Source organism: Eriocheir sinensis, chromosome 21 (genome assembly GCF_024679095.1).
Source record: "Eriocheir sinensis breed Jianghai 21 chromosome 21, ASM2467909v1, whole genome shotgun sequence".
NCBI lineage: Eukaryota > Metazoa > Arthropoda > Malacostraca > Decapoda > Varunidae > Eriocheir > Eriocheir sinensis.
This window is the reverse complement of record NC_066529.1, coordinates 3,121,303-3,143,292: the sequence shown is the minus strand read 5'-3', so window position 1 is coordinate 3,143,292 and position 21,990 is coordinate 3,121,303. Positions and strand designations below refer to the sequence as shown.

The 21,990-nt window shown below is 42.8% G+C and overlaps 1 protein-coding gene across 2 annotated transcripts in view; it reads left to right on the top strand.

Moving 5' to 3' along the window:
* LOC127001521 (putative leucine-rich repeat-containing protein DDB_G0290503) overlaps positions 1 to 19,379 on the top strand; it is a 117,285-nt gene extending 97,906 nt beyond the window's left edge. The window contains exons 9-13 of one of the 2 annotated variants that reach the window (XM_050866132.1): positions 6,594 to 6,710; positions 7,461 to 7,565; positions 8,710 to 8,835; positions 11,378 to 11,483; positions 15,130 to 19,379. In XM_050866132.1, coding sequence (XP_050722089.1) covers positions 6,594 to 6,710; positions 7,461 to 7,565; positions 8,710 to 8,835; positions 11,378 to 11,483; positions 15,130 to 15,335 — 660 coding nt within the window. In that variant the 3' untranslated portion in view covers positions 15,336 to 19,379. The remainder of the gene's footprint in view (positions 1 to 6,593; positions 6,711 to 7,460; positions 7,566 to 8,709; positions 8,836 to 11,377; positions 11,484 to 15,129) is intronic. The other variant, XM_050866133.1, reaches the window with a different exon arrangement.
* The last annotated feature ends 2,611 nt before the right edge of the window (positions 19,380 to 21,990 follow it).

Here is a 21,990-nt window from a genome sequence, read left to right as displayed (position 1 = left end):
GTCTTCGTATTCAATCCCATTCGATAAACTCCCTATTAATACATTCTTTTTTCCATAAGTGTCGGCTGGCAGGAACAGGTGATGATGGGCTTAGGTGGAGTGGGTTGGGAGGTTATTAAACGCAATACTAAACTGTTTACCTCCCTGGCGTTATTTAAGAAGTTGAAATGCGCGGTTTGAAAGAGTTTTACAGGGATACGATTTTCTTTAGGTAACAATGGGCGTAGCTGGAGTAGGTTGGGAGGTCATAAAACGTAAAATTAATCTGTTTACCTCCCTGACATTTAATTAAGGAGTTCAAATGCGGTTTCAAAGTGGTTTACAGGGATACGATTTTCTTTAGGTAATAATGGGCGTAGCTGGAGTAGGTTGGAAGGTCATAAAACGTAAAATTAATCTGTTTACCTCCCTGACATTTAATTAAGGAGTTCAAATGCGGTTTCAAAGTGGTTTACAGGGATATGATTTTCTTTAGGTAATAAGGGGCGTAGCTGGAGCAGGTTGGAAGGTCATAAAACGTAAAGTTAATCTATTTACCTCCCTGACATTTAATTAGGGAGTTCAAATGCGGTTTCAAAGTGGTTTATAGGGATTCGATTTTCTTTAGGTAATGGTGGGCGTAACTGGAGTAGGTTGGGAGGTCATAAAACGTAAAATTAATCTGTTTACCTCCCTGACATTTAATTAAGGAGTTCAAATGCGGTTTTAAAGACGTTGAGAGGGATACGATTTTTTTACTTCCACTATTTTTAATCTTCGCCGTTTCTGCAGCGCCTGTGTGAAGTGTGAATCTTGAACAGCTTAATGAGAAACAATTATATTTTTTTACATCACCAACGCTTCTTAATTAAGGAGTCACAACGCAGCATTAAAAGGTTTGCAGTGTTACCAAGTTTTCCATTTTTCGTCCCTCGCCTAAAATTGGGTAATAGGACATAATATCAATCTTTTCACATTGCTAACATGTCTTTAGGAGGTGAAACGTAACTATAAATAGGTTTACTAAGTTACGAAGTCGTCCATTTTTCGTCCCTTGCCCTCTCTGCAGCCCATGTGTGTTGCTAAGTCCAAAAATAACATAACAGGACAAAATATTAATCTTTCTACAACGCCAACGCTTCTTATGGAGTGGAAACGTGGCTTTACAAAGGTTTACAGTCTCAAGGAGCTTAACATTTTTCGTCCCTCGCCCTTTTTACAGTGACGCTTAAGTCCTAAAATATCATAATAGGACGCTATATCAATCCTTTTACATCGCTAGCACATCTTAAAAGGAGTTGAAATGTGGGTTTAAAAAGAATTATTATAGTTTCACGGAGTTTTCCATTAACTGTCTCCAGCCCTCCCAATCAGTGCATGTGTCGTTTCAGTTCTAAAATAGCATAATACATCGCTTACGCTTCCTAAAAGAGTCGAAACATAGCTTGAAAAATATTTACAGTGTCATGGAGTTTTCATTTTTTTTGTTTTCTACTTTTTTACAACGCCTGTGTCTCTCCTCAGTCTAAAATAGCATAATAAAACACAATATTAATCTCTACACATCGCTCACGCCTCTTAAAGGATCGTTTTCTACTTTTTTTACAACGCCTGTAGTCCCTAAAATAATAATAGCAAAACACAATATTAATCTTTACACATCGCTCACGCTTCTTAAAGGACCGAAGTTCTATCCTATTCATTAAAAAATATGTATAGTGTCAAGAAGCTTTATTTTTATTTTGTATTCTTCGCCTTCTCTGCAATGCCTGTGTTTCTCCTAAGTCCTGTAACATCGTAATAAAACACAATATTAATCTTTACCCATCGCTCACGCCTCTTAAAAGGAGTCAAAACGTAGCTCTGAAAATATTAATAGTCCCACGAAGTTCTCCATTTTTCTTTTTCTTTTTTTATCCAAGTCTAAAGCATCATAATAGTACACAATATTCATCTATACCCATCGCTCACGCCTCTTAAAAGGAGTCAAAACGTAGCACTGAAAATATTTATAGTGCAGCGAAGTTTTCCAATTTTCATCCCTCACCGCCGCTGCAGGCCCGGGCGTGTGCCGTGTAAGTCTTGAAATAGCTCTAAGATTTCCTTGTATTGTAAGCCCTGGCGGGGACGAGTTGGCCCTCTCCGCCTCTCCATTTTTCCTTTTCTCTCCGCCTTTGTATTCTCCTCCTCCTCCTCCTCCTCCTCCTCCTCCTCCTCCTCCTGCCTCTGGTCTCTCGTTTATCCTGTCTTCCTCCCCTCTTCCTTCCTTTCTTTCATTTCGTGTCTTCCCTTTTGCAGTAGTTTTCTGTTTTCTCGCTTTCTCTCCTTTTCTTTCAGTTTCTTTCTTCTGGTTTTTTTTTTATATCTTCTTTCTTTTTCACTTTCCTCTCTTCTTTATCCATATTTTTGTCTCCTTTTCTTCTCTCTTCTATTCTATTTTTTTCTTTATTTCAATATTATCTCCCTTTCTTATTTATCTTACCTTTTCTCCTATCTCGTATTTTATCATCTCTTTTTATCCTCCCCCTTACCTCTACCTTCTTGCCCCTTTTCTAATCTCCTCTTCCTTGCCTTCACTCCCTCTCATTATCTCTCTTATCTCTCTTTTCTTTGCCTCCTATTTTCGTTTCCCATTCCCTCCTTTCTTATCTTTCCGTTTATTTTATCTTACTCTCTATTATCTCCTCTTCGTATCCTTCCCTTTCCCACTTCTTTCCCTTTTCCCCCTTTCTCTAACCTCGTCCTTGCCCTCACCTTCCCTTATCTCCTTTCACTCTCTCATTATTCTTCACCTCCTCCTTCCCTTTCTCTCCTCTTCTGCCTCCTTCTCCTCCTCCTCCCACGTATGGTTAATGAAGTATGTGTGACCAGAGGGTTGAGTTAAGACCACAAGACTCACCTGCTTACTTTTTTTTGTCTCCCGCGTCTCCTCCGCCCTTGCCCCGCGCCCCCTCGTGTTGCCGGCGCCCCTCTGCTCCGACTCGCAAAAGGTAAATTAGGTTTCTTCAAGAGGGTGGTGGCTGTGGTGGTGGTGGCGGCGGCGACATAGCTCTCCCCTGTGGCGTGCTCTGCTGACACAAACACTCACGCTAAGGGATATACTATGGCCCGTATCCTTAAATATTTCGAAACGTACACATCAACATTTGGTAAGGCTTGCGTAGAGAGGTTGTGGATTGTGGATCGTTTTGTGAGAGTAGGGGTAGTTTGAGAAGGTTTAGGTATTTCCATGGGTAGTGTTGTGAGTGTAGGGGTAGTGTGACAAGGCCTAGGTATTCCCATGGGTAGTTTTGTGAGTGTAGGGATAGTTTGACAAGGTGTAGGTATTTTCATGGGTAGTTTTATGAGTGTAGGGGCAGTTTCATAAGGTTTAGGTATTCCCATGGGTAGTTTTATGAGTGTAGGGATAATTTGACAAGGCGCAGGTATTTTTCCATGGGTAAATATATTTCGTTTTATAGAATCTGCTTTTTTCCCGTTGATGTAAGTATAGCTTTGTATGGAATTCGCCGGGGATATTTTATAAGTTTCGGTGTGTAAAAATACAGTAGAGCACAGCCGGCCACTCGAACAGCCGTCCCCGCCACCGCCGCCTCCACCCTCAGCCAATGCCTTCTACCCTTCAACGAGTGCCTTGCCTCTGCGCCCTGAGTCCCCGTGTGCGGTTGATCTTGGTTTGGTGTGGCCGGCCCGACGCGACGCTTGCAGTAGTGAGCCCGCCCTTAACCTATGCTTCTTATATCCTTTCCTTCCTTCCCTCATTCACTCCTTCCTTCATTCCTTTCCTCCTTCATTCCTTCCTTCCTTCCCTTCCTCCTCCCTTCACTTCTTCCTTCAGTCACTTATTCTTTCATTCCGTCCATCCTTCCTTCTCTCCTTTCCTTTACTCCTTCCTTCCTTCACTCCTTCATTCATGCACTCCTTTCTTCCTTCACTCCTTTCCTTTCCTTTACTCCTTCCTTTCTTTCTTCATTCACTCATTCTTTCATTCCTTCCATCCTTCCTTCCCTCCTACCTTCCTTCCTTCCCTCTTTTCCTTTCCTCCTTTTTATCCTTTCCTTCATATTGTTCTCTGTGTTGCTCTTTCTCTCTTTCTCTCTCTCTCTCTCTCTCTCTCTCTCTCTCTCTCTCTCTCTCTCTCTCTCTCTCTCTCTCTCTCTCTCTCTCTCTCTCTCTCTCTCTCTCTCTCTCTCTCTCTCTCTCTCTCTCTCTCTCTCTCTCTCTCTCTCTCTCTCTCTCTCTCTCTCTCTCTCTCTCTCTCTCTCTCTCTCTCTCTCTCTCTCTCTCTCTCTCGCTCGCTCGCTCTCTCTCTCCCCATCCCTTCCCTTCCTTTTTTTTCGTCTCCTCCCTTCCTCTCTTCATCTTGCTCCCTTCATTTTCCGGTGTCCGTTGATTGCCGAGCCGTTTTTTATGCCTTCTCTTCATCCTGCCTTTCTTTACTCCCTTACCTGCGTCGCTTGTCAGGTGTATCACTTTGTTTTACCCTCTCCTTCCTTCCTCTTCCCTCCTCGTCTCTCGTCTTGCGCATGGCCTTGCTTTGAGTAGCGGTGTGACGAGCATGTATCCACCCGTGCATGTGTCCGTATCCTCTCCCTCTTCCTACTTTTCTCTCTCTTAACATTCAATCAAGTTACCTTCGTCTAGTTTTTCTCTCATCCCGAGCATCGTTTCCAGGCATGACACGAGCTTAGCTTCGCATCAAATCTGAGGACTCTCGCTAAGACAGAGAGTGAACAGGATGGTGCTCGGCTAAATCTGTACATGCGCTTTGAGCTGACTTGACCACGATGCTTCAGGAGATGAGAGAGAGCCGTGATAAGTCTTGAGTGGCTGGGGTGTTGAGGGCTAGAAGTGAATGGAAGTGCGTGCGGATGGATGGATGTAATGTTGACTGATTGGCTGGCTACGTGGATGGCTAATTGGCTTTCTGGATAGCTGGCTGACTGGCTACATAGATGGTTAAATGGCTCACTGTATACATGGTTAGCTGGTTACATGAATGGCTAGGTAGCTGAGTGAATGGCTGTGTTTTTTAGTTGGCTACTTGAGTGAATGAATGACTGGTTGACTGACTAGCTAGATGAATGAATGACTAGTTGAATGGATGGCTAGTTGAATGGATGGCTAGTTGGCTGAATGGCTGGTTTACTGTCGGGTTAGTTAATTGACTGGCTCGCTGGTTGACTAAATGTTTGGCTGGTTGACTGAAAGTTTGCCTGGCTGGTTGTCTGACTCTTTGACTGTCTGGCTGGTTGACTGAATATTTGGTTGACTATCTGGCTGGCTGAATATTTGGCTGGCTGGTTGTCTGACTAAATGTTTGGCTGGCTGGCTGGCTGAATGTTTACCTGGCTGGTTGATCCCTTAGAGTAATCCTGAGTGGGTGTTCTCTTCTTACCCGAGACGCTGACCGTGTGCATAGTCTTGATAATAAGCTGACCGTTCTTTCCTTCCTTGTTAATACGCTGACCCTGTGCCCCAGCCTTGTTGATATGCTGACCGTGTGCCCCAGCCTTGTTGATATGCTGACCATGTGCCTTGTCTATATGCTGACCGTTCTTTCTCGTTTTTTTGGTCTTCGCGTTGGTGCGGAAACAAGCTTGGGTTTTTGTGCTTGACGTGAGATTTTTTCGAAGTGTTTTTTAGTCTGATGTTGTAGTGTGCTGTGTCGTCTTCCTACTTTCGTTTGGTGTGGTCTAAGTAGTGTTAAGTTTACCGTATTGTGAGTATCCATTTTTGTACCATTAAGTAGTGTATTAGAATGCCTTTCCGTGTCTGGTAAGGGAGTTTTTCTAGTGCTGTTATGTAAATCTTCACCAAACAACACAACTGCCCCAGAAAGGACTAGAACAGCAGTCAGTAGATAGAAAATAGGATACACTGAACACAAGGTAATATAGAGAAAGATAAGTAGTCTGTATGTAAGCACCGAGTGAAGTATAGAAGAGTGCCCCCTCAAATCGGTGGTTCCTCTTGTGTTTTCTGTTTCTCATTCCCATTTTTTTTTTTCACCCATTCGCGTTTAGTTCACGTGTTCCACAAGGGGAGTTTCAGGACCGCTCCAACTTTGATTCTGCAGTGTTTGGACTTTGGCAGAATTATTAGTACCTCGTTTTTAAGTAGATAGTTCATAAAAGCTGTTCTCTGTTTTAAAAGTCTAGCTTATCTGTGTCATGGATGAACAGAAAACACACACATATATACACACACGCGCACATACGATAGCAAACAAATAAACTAAAAACACACAAACAAGCAAACAAACATATAAACAAACGATTACAAACAAACAAACAAGCAAACAGACGATTGGATGAACACACACACACACACACACACACACACACACACACACACACACACACACACACACACGATAGCAAACAAATAACAAACTAACACACACACAAGCAAACAAACAAATATAATAAACAAACACGACTACATACAAACAAACAAACAAGCAAATAAACCACCAAAAAGAAGTAAACAAAAAAACAACCGCAACAGACGCAAACAAGTACACACACACACACACACACACACACACACACACACACACACACGCACGCACACAATCACGTACGTGCCTGACCAAGCCGCCGCGTCCCCAGCAGGCCACGGAGTACGTGTTCACGGACATGCAAAGCAACGACCGCCACGAACACGCCCAGGCCTGCTACAGCACCACCCACAAGCGAGCCAACGCCCTCCTGCAGTGGTTTGACACCGTGAGTAGAGTTAGAGTAGGCCTAGGTGCTCTCTCTCTCTCTCTCTCTCTCTCTCTCTCTCTCTCTCTCTCTCTCTCTCTCTCTCTCTCTCTCTCTCTCTCTCTCTCTCTCTCTCTCTCTCTCTCTCTCTCTCTCTCTCTCTCTCTCTCTCTCTCTCACCCTTCCTTTCGTTTTTCCTTTCCCTGCTCCCTTGTCCTGTTCATCCCTGTATCCACCCTTATCGGCCTCCCTCTCACTCCCCTTCAGAAATTTAATGGTCCTGTCCCATATATTTTTTCCTTGGACATTCTTAACACTTTCGCGTAATGCTTCTCTCTCTCACTCTCTCTCTCTCTCTTAGCTTCTCTTATTCTCCCTTTTCCATTTGGTTTTTTTCTTCCAGTCTTTTTTTTCGTCTTTCAAGCTTTCTTCCTTCCATTCAACCTTCCTTTTTTTCCTTCCTTTCGTTCATATGTTTTTCTTCTCCCTTTTCGTGTCTCTTAATGCCTCGTGAATGCCACCCCACTCTTCCGCCTCCTCCTCCTCCTCCTCTTCATCTTCCTCTTCCTCCTGTTCTTCTTCTTCTATGTCACGCTTCCCACTGTCCCCTCTCACCCAACCAACCTTAGTTTCCCCTCATAAGCATCTCATGCACATCAGTTTGACAATGATATATACAAACAATGAAAATAACCATCTCTATCTGTTTATCTCCTTATGTCCATCTGTCTATCTACCTATCTATCTATTTATCTATCTATCTCTCGCCAGGTGATCAACACGACCATCATGAAGGACTTGGCTGAGATCAACGATAAAGTGAAGGATAAGACTCTGGAGCTACGGCGGGAGCGGGTCAGACTCATACAAGAGAAGGTAAGAGGGATGGTAGTAGTAGTAGTAGTAGAAGTAGTAGTAGTAGTAGTAGTAGTAGTAGTAGTAGTAATAAGGTCAACAAGAAGAATTAGTAGTAGTAGTAGTAAAGAGTATAATCGTTAAGAGAGAGAGAGAGAGAGATTTGAGTTTTATCTCCCTTCTCTTCCTTCTTCCTTATCTCTTATCTTCCCCTTCTTCCTCTTCCTTCTCCTTCACTTCCTTTCCTCCCTGTTATCTCTCTTCCTCCTTCCTCATCTCTCTCTCTCTCTCTCTCTCTCTCTCTCTCTCTCTCTCTCTCTCTCTCTCTCTCTCTCTCTCTCTCTCTCTCTCTCTCTCTCTCTCTCTCTCTCTCTCTCTCTCTCTCTCTCTCTCTCTCTCTCTCTCTCTCTCTCTCTCTCTCTTCCCTTCTTTCTTCTTCTTCTCCTCCTCTTCTTCTCTTCCTTTCTTGTCCATCACCTTCCTTCTTCTTTCCTCACCTTTCACTTTCTTTTATCCTTCTCTCTCTTCTTCCTCCTCCTCCTTCTTTATTCTCCGTCACCTCTCTTTTTCCTTCCATACCTGACACCTTATTTTTGCTGCTCTCTCTCCTCCCTCTTCCTCTTTCCTTCCTTACCATATCTGTCACATCCCTTCATGCCCTTCTTCCTCCTCCATCTTCCCCTTTTCCTCCTTCATTCCTCGTGCGTCATATCCTGTTCTCCTTCCTCGCCTCTTACTCTTCCCTTCGCCTCTCCCTCCATCACCCTCTTCTCGTTTTCCTTTCTCCTCGTTCTCTTTTTCACCCTCCTCCCTTTTTCTCCTTCTCGTTTTCTTTACCCACCTCCTCATTTCCTTTCTCCTTTCTCCTCCTCCTTCTCTTTATTCTACTTTCTTCCCTTTATCTTCCACCTTCTCCTTATCTTCCTCCTCCTTCCCTTTCTCCGTATCCCCCCTTTTCTCTTCCTCCATCTTCTCTTTATCGTCCTCCTCCTCCCCTTTCTCCTCCTCCTTCTCTTTCTCCCTCTCCTCCTTTCCTTTATCTACATCCTTCCCTTTATCCTCCTCCTTCCCTTTCTTCTCCAACTTATCTTTATCCACCTCCTCCTTCCCTTTCTCCTTATTCTTCTCCTCTTTATCCTCATCCTTATCCTCATCCCATCCACAGGTGAAGAGGCTCTGGGGAACGGACATCAAGCTGGACCAGACGCTGCGCACGGAGGATATGGACGTGGAGGAGATGGCCCGGATAATGCTCACGGAGGGCCAAGTGGTCAAGGTGGAGACTGGCGACGTGAGTACACCTGTCAAACGTCTCCACACCTGTTACACCTGTTTTGTTTGTATACTGAATTTTCATAGACGTTGCGCCGACTAAACGAAACTTTCCAACTGAATTTTCATATCCGCTTCAGTCGCGTTCATTGTCCATCATTCATACATATACATAATAATACATACATACCAGTACACACTACACATTCATACATCATTAATTAATGTGTCCATCATAACATGCCTGGGACACGTGACGGTGAGGTGAAACATAATTATAAACTGATGTGTAAAAATCATGTTAAATTAGAATGAGAGAGAGAGAGAGAGAGAGAGAGAGAGAGAGAGATATTAACTTCTTACTCGACTCAATGCCTCTCCCTCCATCACCCTCCTCCTCTCACTTTCCTTCCTCCTCCTCCTTCTCCTCATCCTCTTTATCTTCTTCCTCTTCTTTATCTACAAGCTATTCATACAAAGCCTAAACAGAGAGGGATTAACTGCTTGCTCGACTCAATGCTTCTCCCTCCATCACCCTCCTCTCACTTTCCTTCCTCCTCCTCCTTCTCCTTATCCTCTTTATCCTCTTCCTCTTCTTTATCCAAAAGCTATTCATACAAAGCCTATACAGAGAGGGATTAACTTGTTGCCCCACATAACGCGTGAGACTCATAACGGGAGATGAAGTTGAGCTGGCCGTAATGACGCAAACTGTCCCAACTAGAACTCTAACAAAACAGAATCAACAACAGTAGCGGCGGTGGTAACGAGAACGACTCTAATCATAAGGGAGAGGGGTTTTTTTTCTCTCAGAGGCTCGCGTGTGAAGTTCATGGTATAAAATTTCTTCTCTCCATTTTCTTATTTTCCTTTTCATTCTGTTTCTAGTCTTCTTTCTTTTTTATCTTCTCCCATTCGTGTTTTTATTGCCTATTCTTCTCTTCAGTCTCTTCCTCCTCTTCTTTCTTCCTTGTATTAACATTGTCACCCCTCTTCATCGTCTTCTTTCTCTTCTTTCTTCGTATGTTCCTCCACCTTTTGTTCGTTTTCGTATTGCCTCTCCTCTTCCTCTTCTTCCTCATCGTTAACCTCACTCCCATCCTAATCCTCATCCTCTTCCTTCTATTTCTTTTTATTCCCTTACCATTTCTCTCAATACTTCCATCACATCCTTACTTCATCTCTAAACCTTCCTCCTCCTACTCCTCCTCCTCCTCCTCCTCCTCCTCCTCCTCCTCCTCCACCCCTATCACTCCCCCCCTTCCTCCTCCAGACACACCCGGCAGAGGCGTTTTCCAGAGGCACGCGTGTAAAGTTTAGTTACGCCACAGTTCCCCCGCCGCCGAAAGTCAGGCAGGTGTGGGGAGGGCGTGAAGGTGTTGCACAAATGTCACTCCTTTTTTTTTTTACAACAAAGGACACGGCTCAAGGGCAACAAAAAGAGTGTAGAAAAAAAAAAGCCCGCTACTCACCGCTCCCATAACAGACAGAAGTAAAGATTGGCCAAAGGAGAGATCAATTTCCTCCTCCTCCTCCTCCTCCTTCTTTTGGATAATCGCGTCCTTTTTAGTCCATCACTCATTTTTCACTGTGTCCTTCAACAGCCACCAGTTATTTGACTTAAACACCTCTTGATTTCTTTTCGTATAAGCAAGTAAGTGGTTGAGTATATATATACATTTTTTTTTTTTATTAATCTCCAGCTCTGCATTCTCTGAAAATATAAATATCAACTTGAAGACATGTGTAGGGAGAGTACATGAGCTTCTGTATAGTGTGGGGAGGGAGATAGACTAGGGTGTGGGGAGATTGAATTAATAAGGACAGGTATATGAAGAGAGAAGAATAGTTGACAGGTGTGAGGGAGGCTAAATCAGCTAGGACAGGTGTGAGGGGAGAGGAAATGAACCAAGACAGATATGTGGAAAGAGATAGTTGACAGGTGTGAGGGAGGGCAGATCACTCGACAGGTGTTTCGGGGGAGTAAGTAAACCATGACAGATATATGAAGAGAGAAAATGAATTGATAGGTACGAGAAAGGTCAAGACGGGTGAGTGGCGAGAACAGATCAACCAAGACAGATATTTGAAGGGAAAAACAGTTGAGATATGTGTTTGGAGGGAGATATGTGTTTGGAGGGAGATACGTGTTTAGAGGGGGATATGTGTTTGGAGGGAGATATGTGTTTGGAGGGAGATATGTGTTTGGAGGGAGATATGTGTTTGGAGGGAGATATGTGTTTGGAGGGAGATATGTGTTTAGAGGGAGATACGTGTTTAGAGGGGGATATGTGTTTGGAGGGAGATATGTGTTTGGAGGGAGATATGTGTTTGGAGGGAGATATGTGTTTGGAGGGGGATATGTATTTGGAGGGAGATACGCGTTTGGAGGGAGCCACGACATATATTTTGGGAAGAGTAAAATATAATCAGGTAATACAGGTGTAGATTCTCCCCACTCCCCCTCCTCCCCTCTCTACTCTTCCCACCACACCTGTCATGTTGGGGCGTCAAGTGCAGGTGAGGGAACAATAATTAACCTGTCTACCTCGTCCCGGCAGGTGGAGAGCGAGCGCGCCGGCACGCCCCCCTTGCTGAGTAGTGATGAACTGGCGCCCATGCCCTCCAACACCATCATCTTCGGGACCATGTACGACCACTACCAAGGTGAGGCAGACTTTTTTGTTGTTTATGGAACGTTTTTGTTGTTGTAACGGTTTTTATCCGGTTATAACGTTTTCTTAAGTTGTGATTTTTTTTTTTTTTTTTTGTCGTTGTAACTTTGTCTTTCTGGTTGCAACGTTTTTTTTTTTTTTTTTGTAAGTTTTTGGGTTGTAAGATTTTCTCTGATTTTTTCCAATTGCAACGTTTTTTTATGTTTTTTTAGTAACGTTTTTTTCTGGTTGCAACGTTTCTTTTTTGTTGTTGTAATGTTTGATTTTTTTTTTCTCTCTCTGTTTGTAACGGATTTTCTAGTTGTAGCGTTTACTTTTTTTTTCTATTTTTGTTGCAACGTTTTCGTCTTTTCCTGGTTGTAACTGTTACTGTTTTTTCTGGTATTTTTTTTATCATGAGTGTTTTTTGTAGCTTTTAACAGTGCATTATTTTTTTCTCATCCGATTTCTTTCGCCTCCCGAGTTACATATTTTGCAGCCTAAACACGCTATCAAACAAAAGAGCAATCGTTTGTATATAAATATCTTAGCGTGATGCTCCTGCTGTCATTAACCTTTCTGACAGAGACCCTTTGAGCCGGCATAGACACGAGGCTCTCTTGGAACGAACCATTGTATTCTTCCTTCATACACAGACACTTCCTGAGGCTTAGGGTCGTATTTCAAAACATTTCGTCGTCCAAGTTCACATATTTGACATGGCTTTCGTAGGAGCTGTAGGCCTTTCCAGGGGTAGTTTTATGACCCAGGTGGTAATTTGACCCTTCTTCTGTGCCATGAACCTTAAAAAACACTCATGAAAACCAGAATGATCCTCTCTTTGACCTTTAGAAATAGTTGATGTGAGAAGCGATGGTGTCTTAAAATACGGCTCTTTATACTCGATCTCTCTTATCCGGTGCTCGACATGCTCAACATCCGCGTCGGTGTTATATAACCGGCCTGAATTCTAATGGTCATCGTCGGCCTCTTCTTGATATTCGAATAGAGTGAAGCGTTCTATTTACCCATATTGCGTTGTGACCTGTTTGTAGTTTCACGGGATGGAGTTACGTTGATGTTGTCGCGTGTTTTCTATCGTATTTTATCATCGCTCTATAAACTTTAACGTATTTTATCGTAGTTTACCGTATTCTTTCTCGCATTGTAACGTACTTTATCATATTGCTCTGTAGATATACTCGAATGTTATCGTATTCAGTCATATTACTATTAACGTACTCATATTTTCATCATTTTTTTCTGATATTTCTCTTTAAACTTAACCGGATCCCATCGCAGTTGTTCATATTATTCTCTAAATCTACCGTATTTTATCGCATCTTTTCATATTACACTATAAACCTACTCGTAATTTACCGCATTTCATCATCATACTCTTAGAACTTACCCGTATTTTATCAAACTTTCCCGTTACTGTTTAAACTCACCCGTACTTAATCGCATTTCATCATATTACGATCCCACGTCATGTTATTGCTCAGGGAAACTAATATGCTCCTGACACACGATATCATTTGGCAAGACAGAGAACTCCGGGCGTGGCCAGCGGGTTAGTCAGGCAGCAATTGTGTGAGTATCTCGTTACAATGAGCAGCACGCGTCCAAGATTAAAGGGGTTATTACACTGAGCAAATTTTCCGTGGCTCTCCAGTCAAACCACGATTTCCGCTAGCTTGCTTCTCATTTGTTTCTTGTTATTGCTGATGATGATGATGGTGAGTAATACCGTCGTCCTTCGGTGAAATCTAACGTAGCTTTGGAAGATCGTGGACTCGTAAGAAAACCACGGAAATATGAGAACCACGCCAGCGGAAATCGTGGTTTGACTGAAGATCCACGAAAAATTTGCTGAGTGTAATAGCTCCTTAAGACATATCCAGCCCTCGCTCTATCAATGTTTCCCTTGCCTTGCCTTTTACTGTTAGATGCGCAGACAGAGTAATATTCATGGAGTTTTTAGAGTTTAGTGTTGCTCTGTGACCTGCCGTTAACGTGTTTTTTTATTGTTTGTTTGTTTGTTTGTTTCGCCCCGTTTCTGACATCTATACGTATACATTAGTTCCTGATAGACACATATACATACACTTTTAATAGTCTCGTACATACAATCCTGACAACCACATGCAAACATTCTTGGCAATTAGGTATACACAAGGTCTAAATAAATGCTCTTTCTTTAGATCTTGGGTATACATAATATCTCCCTGACAGCCAGCGACATGCATTCCTATAGATCTATGAAAACGTATTATTTCCCGTGCGCACAATTTCCCGTGCGCATAATTTCCCGTGCGTATAATTTCCCGTGCGCATAATTTCCCGTGCGTATAATTTCCCGTGCGCATAATTTCCCGTGCGTATAATTTCCCGTGTGGATAATTTCCCGTGTCTCTAATAATCCCGTACGCATAATTAACCGTACGTACAATTTCCCGTGTCTTTAATAATCAAGAACGCATAATTTCCCGTACGTATAATTTCCCGTACGTTCAATTTCTCGTGTCTCTAATGATCCCCGTACGCATAATTCCCGTACGTATAATTTCCCGTGCGTACAATTTCCCGCACGTCTATTGCCGGCATGCATTGGAGAGAGAGGAGAGCAAGGCGTTTGAGTGAGTGATTCATTTTCATGGACACTTTGAGCAGCTTTTAACGCTTCAAGCTGACAGGTCTTGGTTCCCTTCCCTTCCCTTCCCTTCGCTTCCCTTCCCTTCCCTTCCCGTCCCTTCCCTTCCCTTCTCTTTCATCCCTCGCCCATTCCTCCCTCTCTTCATTTACGACTTATCTTCCCTCTCTTCTCCCCTTACTCATCCTCCTCCTCCTCCTCCTCCTCTTCTTCTTCTTCTTCTTCTTCCTCTTTCTCCTCCTTTCCGCCGTCCTATTGATTTTTCCTTATTTCCCGTTCCTCTTCCTCCTCCTCCACCTCCTCCTCCTTTCCTCACTTTTTTCTCCTCCTCTTCCTCCTCCTCCTCCTCCTCCTTCTTCTCTCTTTCTCCTTGCGTCATCCTATTGATTTTCCCTTATCCCCTCTTCCTGTTCCTCCTCCTTTTTCTCTTTTTTTTCCTTCCACCTCCTTCATCTTATCGTTCTGCTGTCTTCCCTTCATCCTCTTTATTCTCTATCTCCTTCTTCGTCTCTTTCTCTATCTCATACTCGCCTGCCTCTCCTCCTCCTCCTCTTCCTCCTCCTCCTCTTGTCTCTTATTCCTTCCATTACATCATTTCTTCATCTCCAAACTCTCCTCCTCTTCCTCTTCTTTCTCCTTCTTCTTCTCTTCTTCAGCCGTATCCTCGTCTTCCTTTCTTTCTTCCTCCTCGTCCTTCCACTCTCTTAATCCCTCCATCGCATCATTTGTTCATCTCGAAACCCTCCTCCTCTTCCTCTTCTTTCTCCTTCTTCTTCTCTTCTTCAACCTCATCCTCGTCTTCACTTTGTCTCTGTTCTTCCTCCTCCTTCTCTTCCTTCTCCTCTCCATTCCCTCCCTTCCCTCTTAATCCTTCTATCTCATCATTTCTTCATCACAAAACCGTCTTTCTCCTCCTCCTCCTCTTGTACCCCCTTCACCCTCCTCCCTCCTCTTCCTCCTTCAGACAAACCCTCCAAACTCAGCCCTTCCCTTCGTCCCCTTGCAGAACAACTGAGCGCCCTAGCCAAGCAGCACCAGGAGGAGATGGAACAGTTCATGAAGGATCAGCAGAACAAGACCCAGCGTATGAACGAGACCCTCCAGAGCAAGCTGATGGCGAGGCGGCAGCGGCGGGCCAGGAAAAACGTGGAGGAGAAGCAGAGACTGGCCCTTACCTCGTCGGACCTGGGCGAGGCGCTGGCGGAGCAGTAGACAGATACGCCCGACCTCGTAGATTACTATACCTCGGTTTTTTTGCCTGGTTCTTCGGTTGCTGCTTTTTCTTGTTGTTTTTTCTCTCCTCTTCTGTTTTAGCGAGTCCTACTTCTTCGTCCTCTTCAACTTTTCTTTGATTTGTTTGTTCTCCTTCTCTTCCGAATTCTATGTGGGCTTTTTTTGTTTTTTTTTTGTAATTCGTGTTCATTCTGTTCTTTCTATTCGTGGTCCTGTTTCTCATGTATTGCTTATTCTGTCAACTTATCCTCTTCTTTGTCCTCCTCTTCTTCCTCTTTCCCTTTCACCTCCTCCTCTTTCGGTCTTCTTCTCTTCCTTTTTCTCTTTTTTCCTTTCTGTAACTCGTGTTCATTCTCTTCTTCTTTCTCATTCTCTCGCTTTTCCTTTTCTTCTTCTTTATTTCACCCTTCCTCCTCCTCCTCCTCGTTCTCTTCTTTCCCCTTTAACTCTTTCCCCGTCTCTTCCTCCTCCTCATTCTCCTTCTGTAACTCATCTTCATTATCTTCTTTCTCATCTCCAGCTTTTACTCTTCCTTCTTTTCTTCCTCTTTCTACTCCTCCTTTTCCTTCTTCGGTTCGTCCTTCTTCGTCACCTGCTCCTCATCTCCCTTCTCCTCCTCTTTCTAGTATTTCTATCTATGTTTATATTTCTTTTGCTCACCTTCGAAGTATTGATCTACCTCTACCTCCTCATCTTCGTACTAACATTGAAACTACTGCTACCCTTTTTTTTTACGGTTTATCTTATGCCAATTCCTCCACCTCCAACTCCTCCTCCTCCTCTTCCTTCCCCTTCTCCTCCTTCCTCCCCGTCTCCTCCTTCCCTTTTTGTAGGGGTAACTCATCCGTTCAAGAAGTATAGTAATTCAAAACCCCATCTATTGATATTATTACTATCATTATTATTATTGTTACTATTATTAGTAGATATTAAGTGGACGTAAGACTTAGAAACATGTGTAAATACGAATATATGTAAGATTTCGTATATGTAGTTGTTGTATATAATTATAGATATATACGTGTGTGTGTGTGTGTGTGTGTGTGTGTGTGTGTGTGTGTGTGTGTGTGTGTGTTATCACTTAAGTGGGGCTTTCTACGCCTCACTTTATACTACTTAATGTGCCTTAAAATATATGTACTTAAAAATAAAAGTGTGTGTGTGTATGTGTGTGTGTGTGTGTGTGTGTGTGTGTGTGTGTGTGTGTGTGTGTTTACTGGCAATACTTTTTTTTGTGTGTGTACGTTTGCATTTGTATATGATTTCTCTCTCTCTCTCTCTCTCTCTCTCTCTCTCGCAGGCAATAAGCATCAACAAACACAGAAAAATGCGACTGTTTCCTTTCTATTTCTCTCGCCGTCTCTCCTTTCATCTGCTTTTATTTCCCATTTCAATTTTTATCCTCATTCTCTTTCTCGTTTCCTCGTATTTACCTCTATTCTAAACCTGTTTCTATTGAGTTTCCCATCGTATTTTCAACCACTTTTCTTTTTATTTCCCTCTCTGCTCTTTTCTTTCCTCTATATCCGTCTTGCTCTTCTTTCTTCCTCTTTTATTACCCTCATTTATACACTACATTATTTCCCTCACATTAATTTTGTCCCCCATCTAACACTATTCGGTTATGCTATTTCATTTTTTTCTTCCCGTTTTCATTTTTTTTCTTCCCGTTTTCATTTTTTTCTTCCCGTTTTCATTTTTTTCTTCCCGTTTTCATTTTTTTCTTCCCGTTTTCATTTTTTTCTTCCCGTTTTCATTTTCAGCTTGCCATTCTTTCTCTTCGTTTTCCATTTTTAACGTTCTACCTCCCCATCCTTTTTCCCGTTTCCATATTTTCTTCGTGTGAATTTTAACTCCATCACTTTCTACCCTTTACGTTCATTGCATATTCCATCCTGTCTCCATATTCAATTTCTCACGCACTTTGATTTTCTTTTATCTCTCCTTATTTCCACCATCGAAAATAAGGTCTCGTCAGCTCTGTGATAAACAAGATAAACTAATTAATTTACAGATAGAGGCACATCGATCCCACATTCTGTATAATATTTTTTCTCCTGGTTGACCTGAATATGGGATGCGATGGTGTGGTGTGTGTGTGTGTTTGTGTATGTGTGTGTGTGCGTCAGTGTCCTCGAAGCAAAGGTCAGAAGGAGATGCCACTCATGGAAAAGGGATGGATATGCGTGCAATGTCCGATGAAGAATGGAAAACAATGAAAAATAGTAATGTTGAAATGTAGAGGCTAGAGGTAAATTGAAGTATACTGTAAGCGATTGATGGCTTATGTTGGCAAAGTGAGGTAGAACGAGGGATAGTTTCTTGTTTTAATGTAGTAATAGTTCAAGCTGGTTAATTTAAGTAGTGAAAAAGTATCCTAGTTTATGTTGGTAAAATGAAGTAGAACGAGGGATAGTTTCTTGGTTTAATGTAGTAGTGAAAACGAGTGATAGTTTATATTGGCAAAATGAAGTAGAACGAGGGATAGTTTCTTGGTTTAAATAGTAGTGAAAACGAGTGATAGTTTATATTGGCAAAATGAAGTAGAACGAGGGATAGTTTCTTGGTTTAATGTAGTAGTGAAAACGAGTGATGGTATTTCAAGCTGGTTAATTTAAGTAGTGAAAACGAGTGATAGTTTGTGTTGGCAAAATGAAGTAGAACGAGCAATAGTTTGTTGGTATATTGAAGCAGTGGAAACGAGTGATGATAATTCAAGTTGCTTAATTCAAGTAGTGAAAACGAGTGATTGTCTATGTTGGCAAAATGAAATAGAGACAACGGTGGGATAGTTTATAATGGTGTACTGAAGTAGTGAAAACGTGCAATGATACTAAAGTTGGTTAATTGAAGTAGTGAAAACGGGTGATGATACTAAAGTTGGTTAATTGAAGTAGTGAAAACGGGTGATGGATTTTATTGGGAAACTGAGAAGTGAAAAAGTGTGGCGCGTCTTTCCGTGTAGGTGAACAGCCCGGAGCGGTATTCTCAGCCGCTTCCACCGCCTACATTAACTATTTCCAAAGGCCAAACAGGAGGTTAATCGGGTTTTTATGAGGTTTTTTTTCACATTCATGGTACGGGAGAAGGGTCACACTCAGCGTTGCCAAATTATCGTACTCATCGCATTGCAGTTTCGTAGTCCCAATAACGAATGCAAAAACAAACAAACAAACATCAATAAATAGGAGTTTTAACGCTTACTTCAATTTTTTATCGTTATTTGTGTATGTACGAGAGTTTGAGGCTTAAAAGTAATAAAGGCGATGTGGTGAATACGATAATCTGGCAATGCCTTTCACGCTACAACCTGAGTCATTAAACTACCCCTGGAAATGCCCAAAACGCCTACGAAAGCCTTGTCAAATACGTGTACTTGAGCGCCGGAAGGTTTGAGAAAAGTTTAGAGCGGCATCTCCTTCAGACCTCGTGCCCGAAAGCGGCGCCATAATGTTCGGGTTCGGAGGCCGCGTACAAAGCCTCGAGCGGGGTCTCGAAGCTCCTCTGACGTCATGGAAGGAGCTTTCATGACGTCATCACCATATTCATATATTTTCACCTGCACCGAATAAAAAAGTCATAGAATTGATAGATATAAGTGAGAGTTCAATGTATTAATTAAATGTGGAATTATTGTTAAGGAAATGCCATGAAACACCTTTGTCAGAATACACCTTTGTCCCTCCTTGGTGATATTATTGTTATTATTATTATTATTATTATTATTATTATTATTATTATTTTTTTTTTTTTTTGCCTCCAAGGTGAAGTGTGGTTAGCGTTTAGCGACGAATCCGCGGACCCGGGTTCGATCCCCGCTGGGTTGTCGGCGCACAGTCCACCCAGCCGTTCCTCTTTCCTTTCGGGCTGGTCAATAAGAGGGTACCTGGGGAAACCTGGGAAAGGTAAACTGTGGTAACCCGGATGTCCCTCTGGCCCTGTCTCCCGGGGTAATGGTGGTGGATTATGGTGGTGGTGGCGGTGATAGTGGTGATGGTGGTGGTCGTGGTGATGGTGGTGGTCGTGGTGATGGTGGTGATAATGGTGATGGTGGTGATAATGGTGGTGGTGATGGTGGTGGTGGTGGTGGTGGTGATGCATTGTTGTTTTCATCGCTGTCTCAAAAAAAAAAACACATTATTCTTTTTGCTTAATGCAGAATGGTATGCAGTCTGCCCTTCCTCTCCTTCCTTTCTTTCCTCTTCCCTTCTTTTCTTCCCTTCCTTTCCTCCTTTCCTTTTTTCTTTCTTTCTTTTCCTTTTCTTCCTTTCCTCCTTCTCCTTCTTCTTCCTTTTCTTCCCTTTCCTTTTTTTTTTTTCCTTCCTTTCTCCTCTTCTCTTCCCTTCTTCTTCCTTTTCCCTTTCTTCCCTTTTCTTTCTCTCTCCGTCTCTCCTCTCCTCCTTACCCTTCCTCCCTCCCACCCTTCCCTTCCCTTCCCCCTCCTCTCCTTTTCCTTCTTCTCGCCTTTCTTTTCGACCCTTTTCTTCCCCTTCCTTCCCGACCCTTCCCTTCCCTTCCCTCAACCCTTTCCCTTCCCAACCTTTCCCTTCCCCCTCTCTCCCCTCCCCCCTTCCTCCCTCCCCCTCTCCCACTCCCTCCCCTTCTCCCTCCCTCCTCCTCCCCTTTCTCCTCCCTCCCCTCCTTCCTCCCTCCATCCTCCCTCTTCCTCCCTCCACCATTTCCTTTTTATCTCTCCTTCTCTCTCTTTCCTCCTTCCTCCTTCCTCCTCCTCCTCTTCTTTTTTCCTAATTTTCTTTGTCCGTTCTTCCCTCCCTCCCTTCCTGCCTCTCCCCTTTCCTCCCTTTCTCTTTATCCCCTTTCCCTTCCCTCCTTCCCTCCCTTCCCTCCTCCTCCTCTTCCTCGGCCCCTATTTCCGTTACACCACACATACCTTTCTCCTCCTTTTACCTTCCCTTCCCTTCCCTTCCCTTCCCTCGCCTCCTGCCTCTCCCTTTCCTCTCCCTCCCTCCCTATTATCTTCTCTTCCTGTCTCATTCCCTCCTCCGCTTCTTCCCTCTCCTGTTTTCATCTCGGTTATTATTATTTTTATTTTTATTATTATTATTATCATCATTATCATTATCGTTTATATCATCATAACGTCTATCTACGTACTACTACAGCCAATACTACCACCACCACCTCTACTACTACTACTACTACTATTACGTCTACCACTGCAATTTCTCTTTTAGTTATCTTCATTTATTCACTCATTTATCCCTTTATTTATCAGCTTATTTCCTCAAGTTCCCCCTTTCGAACCTTGTATAAGACTCTCGTAAGGCTCGTATAGGTTACAATGAGACACGTTAATCCGTCCCTCGATCCCTTTTCTAAGCCTGTTTCGCCCCTCCTCGTATACAAAGTTCAAGTGACCTTATTATGGCCCGATTCTCTTTTGTCCCCACACTATAAACACAGCCAGTGAACACGCCTGACCGCTGTGCCTTGAATCTGTGTCCGTATAGCCTATCAAACACAGAACCTTTTATGTATGGGTAGCTTAGAAGTAGTGGAGTATGGTATAGACTTCATAGCTCTTCAAACACGTAACAACTGGTATTCCTATCTAACCCACTCACTTTCTGTTGTGTAAATGTATTATGCGGGGAAATACAGTGTAAGGGTAAGGAGGATCTGTGTTTGATTTACCTGACGAAGTGCAAGAGAGAGAGAGAGAGAGGGGGGGGGGGGATGTAGTTCTCACGGATGTATAGAAGATGAAAGAGATTAGTCGATATCCTGAAACCTATTACTACGTACGCTACAGTTATATGGAAGTGTAGGAGAGGTGATTGCAAAATACAGCAACAGAAAGAGGAAAAACAATTAACGATGTAGTTGATATGAAACTCAATATTTGCTCTCTCTCTGGAAACCATTTTTAGCTACATACAGGCATTTCTATGAAGTTCAAGCTCTGTTATGCAAGTGTGGGAGAGGCTTTGCGAAATAGCGTAACAGAGAAAGAGGAAAAAAACGATGTAACAGAAACGATACACAACAGTTGCCATTTTTAGCTATATAGAAGTATTCCTAGTTCACTCCCTCTCAGTTACAAAAGTGAGGAAGGAAATTGCAAAAAGGTGTTTGAGAGAGAGAAGAAAAACGATGTACCAGATAGGAAACACAGACATTTGCACTCTGGAAGCCATATTTAGCTATGTAGAAGTATTCCTAGTTCACTCCCTCTCAGTTACGAAAGTGAGGAAGGAAATTGCGGAAAGGTGTTTGAGAGAAAGAAGAAAAACAATGTACCAGATGGGAAACACAGACATTTGCACTCTGGAAGCCATATTTAGCTACGCAGAAGTATCCCTAGTTCACTCCCTCTCAGTTACGAAAGCGAGGAAGGAAATTGCAGAAAGGTGTTTGAGAGAGAGAAGAAAAAAGATGGTAGGAAACACAAACACTTGCTCTCTCGAAGCCATTTTTAGCTATGGACAAGTATTCCAGTCCACGCACTCACTCTGGAATGCAAGCGAGTGTAGGAGAGAGAGATTGAAAAGAAGTGTAACAAGAGAAAAGAGAGAAAAACCGATGTAGCAGATACGAAACACAGACAGTTGCTCAATAGAAACCATTTTTAGCAACGTTATCTATAAGTATCCCTGTTCACGCACTCACTCTG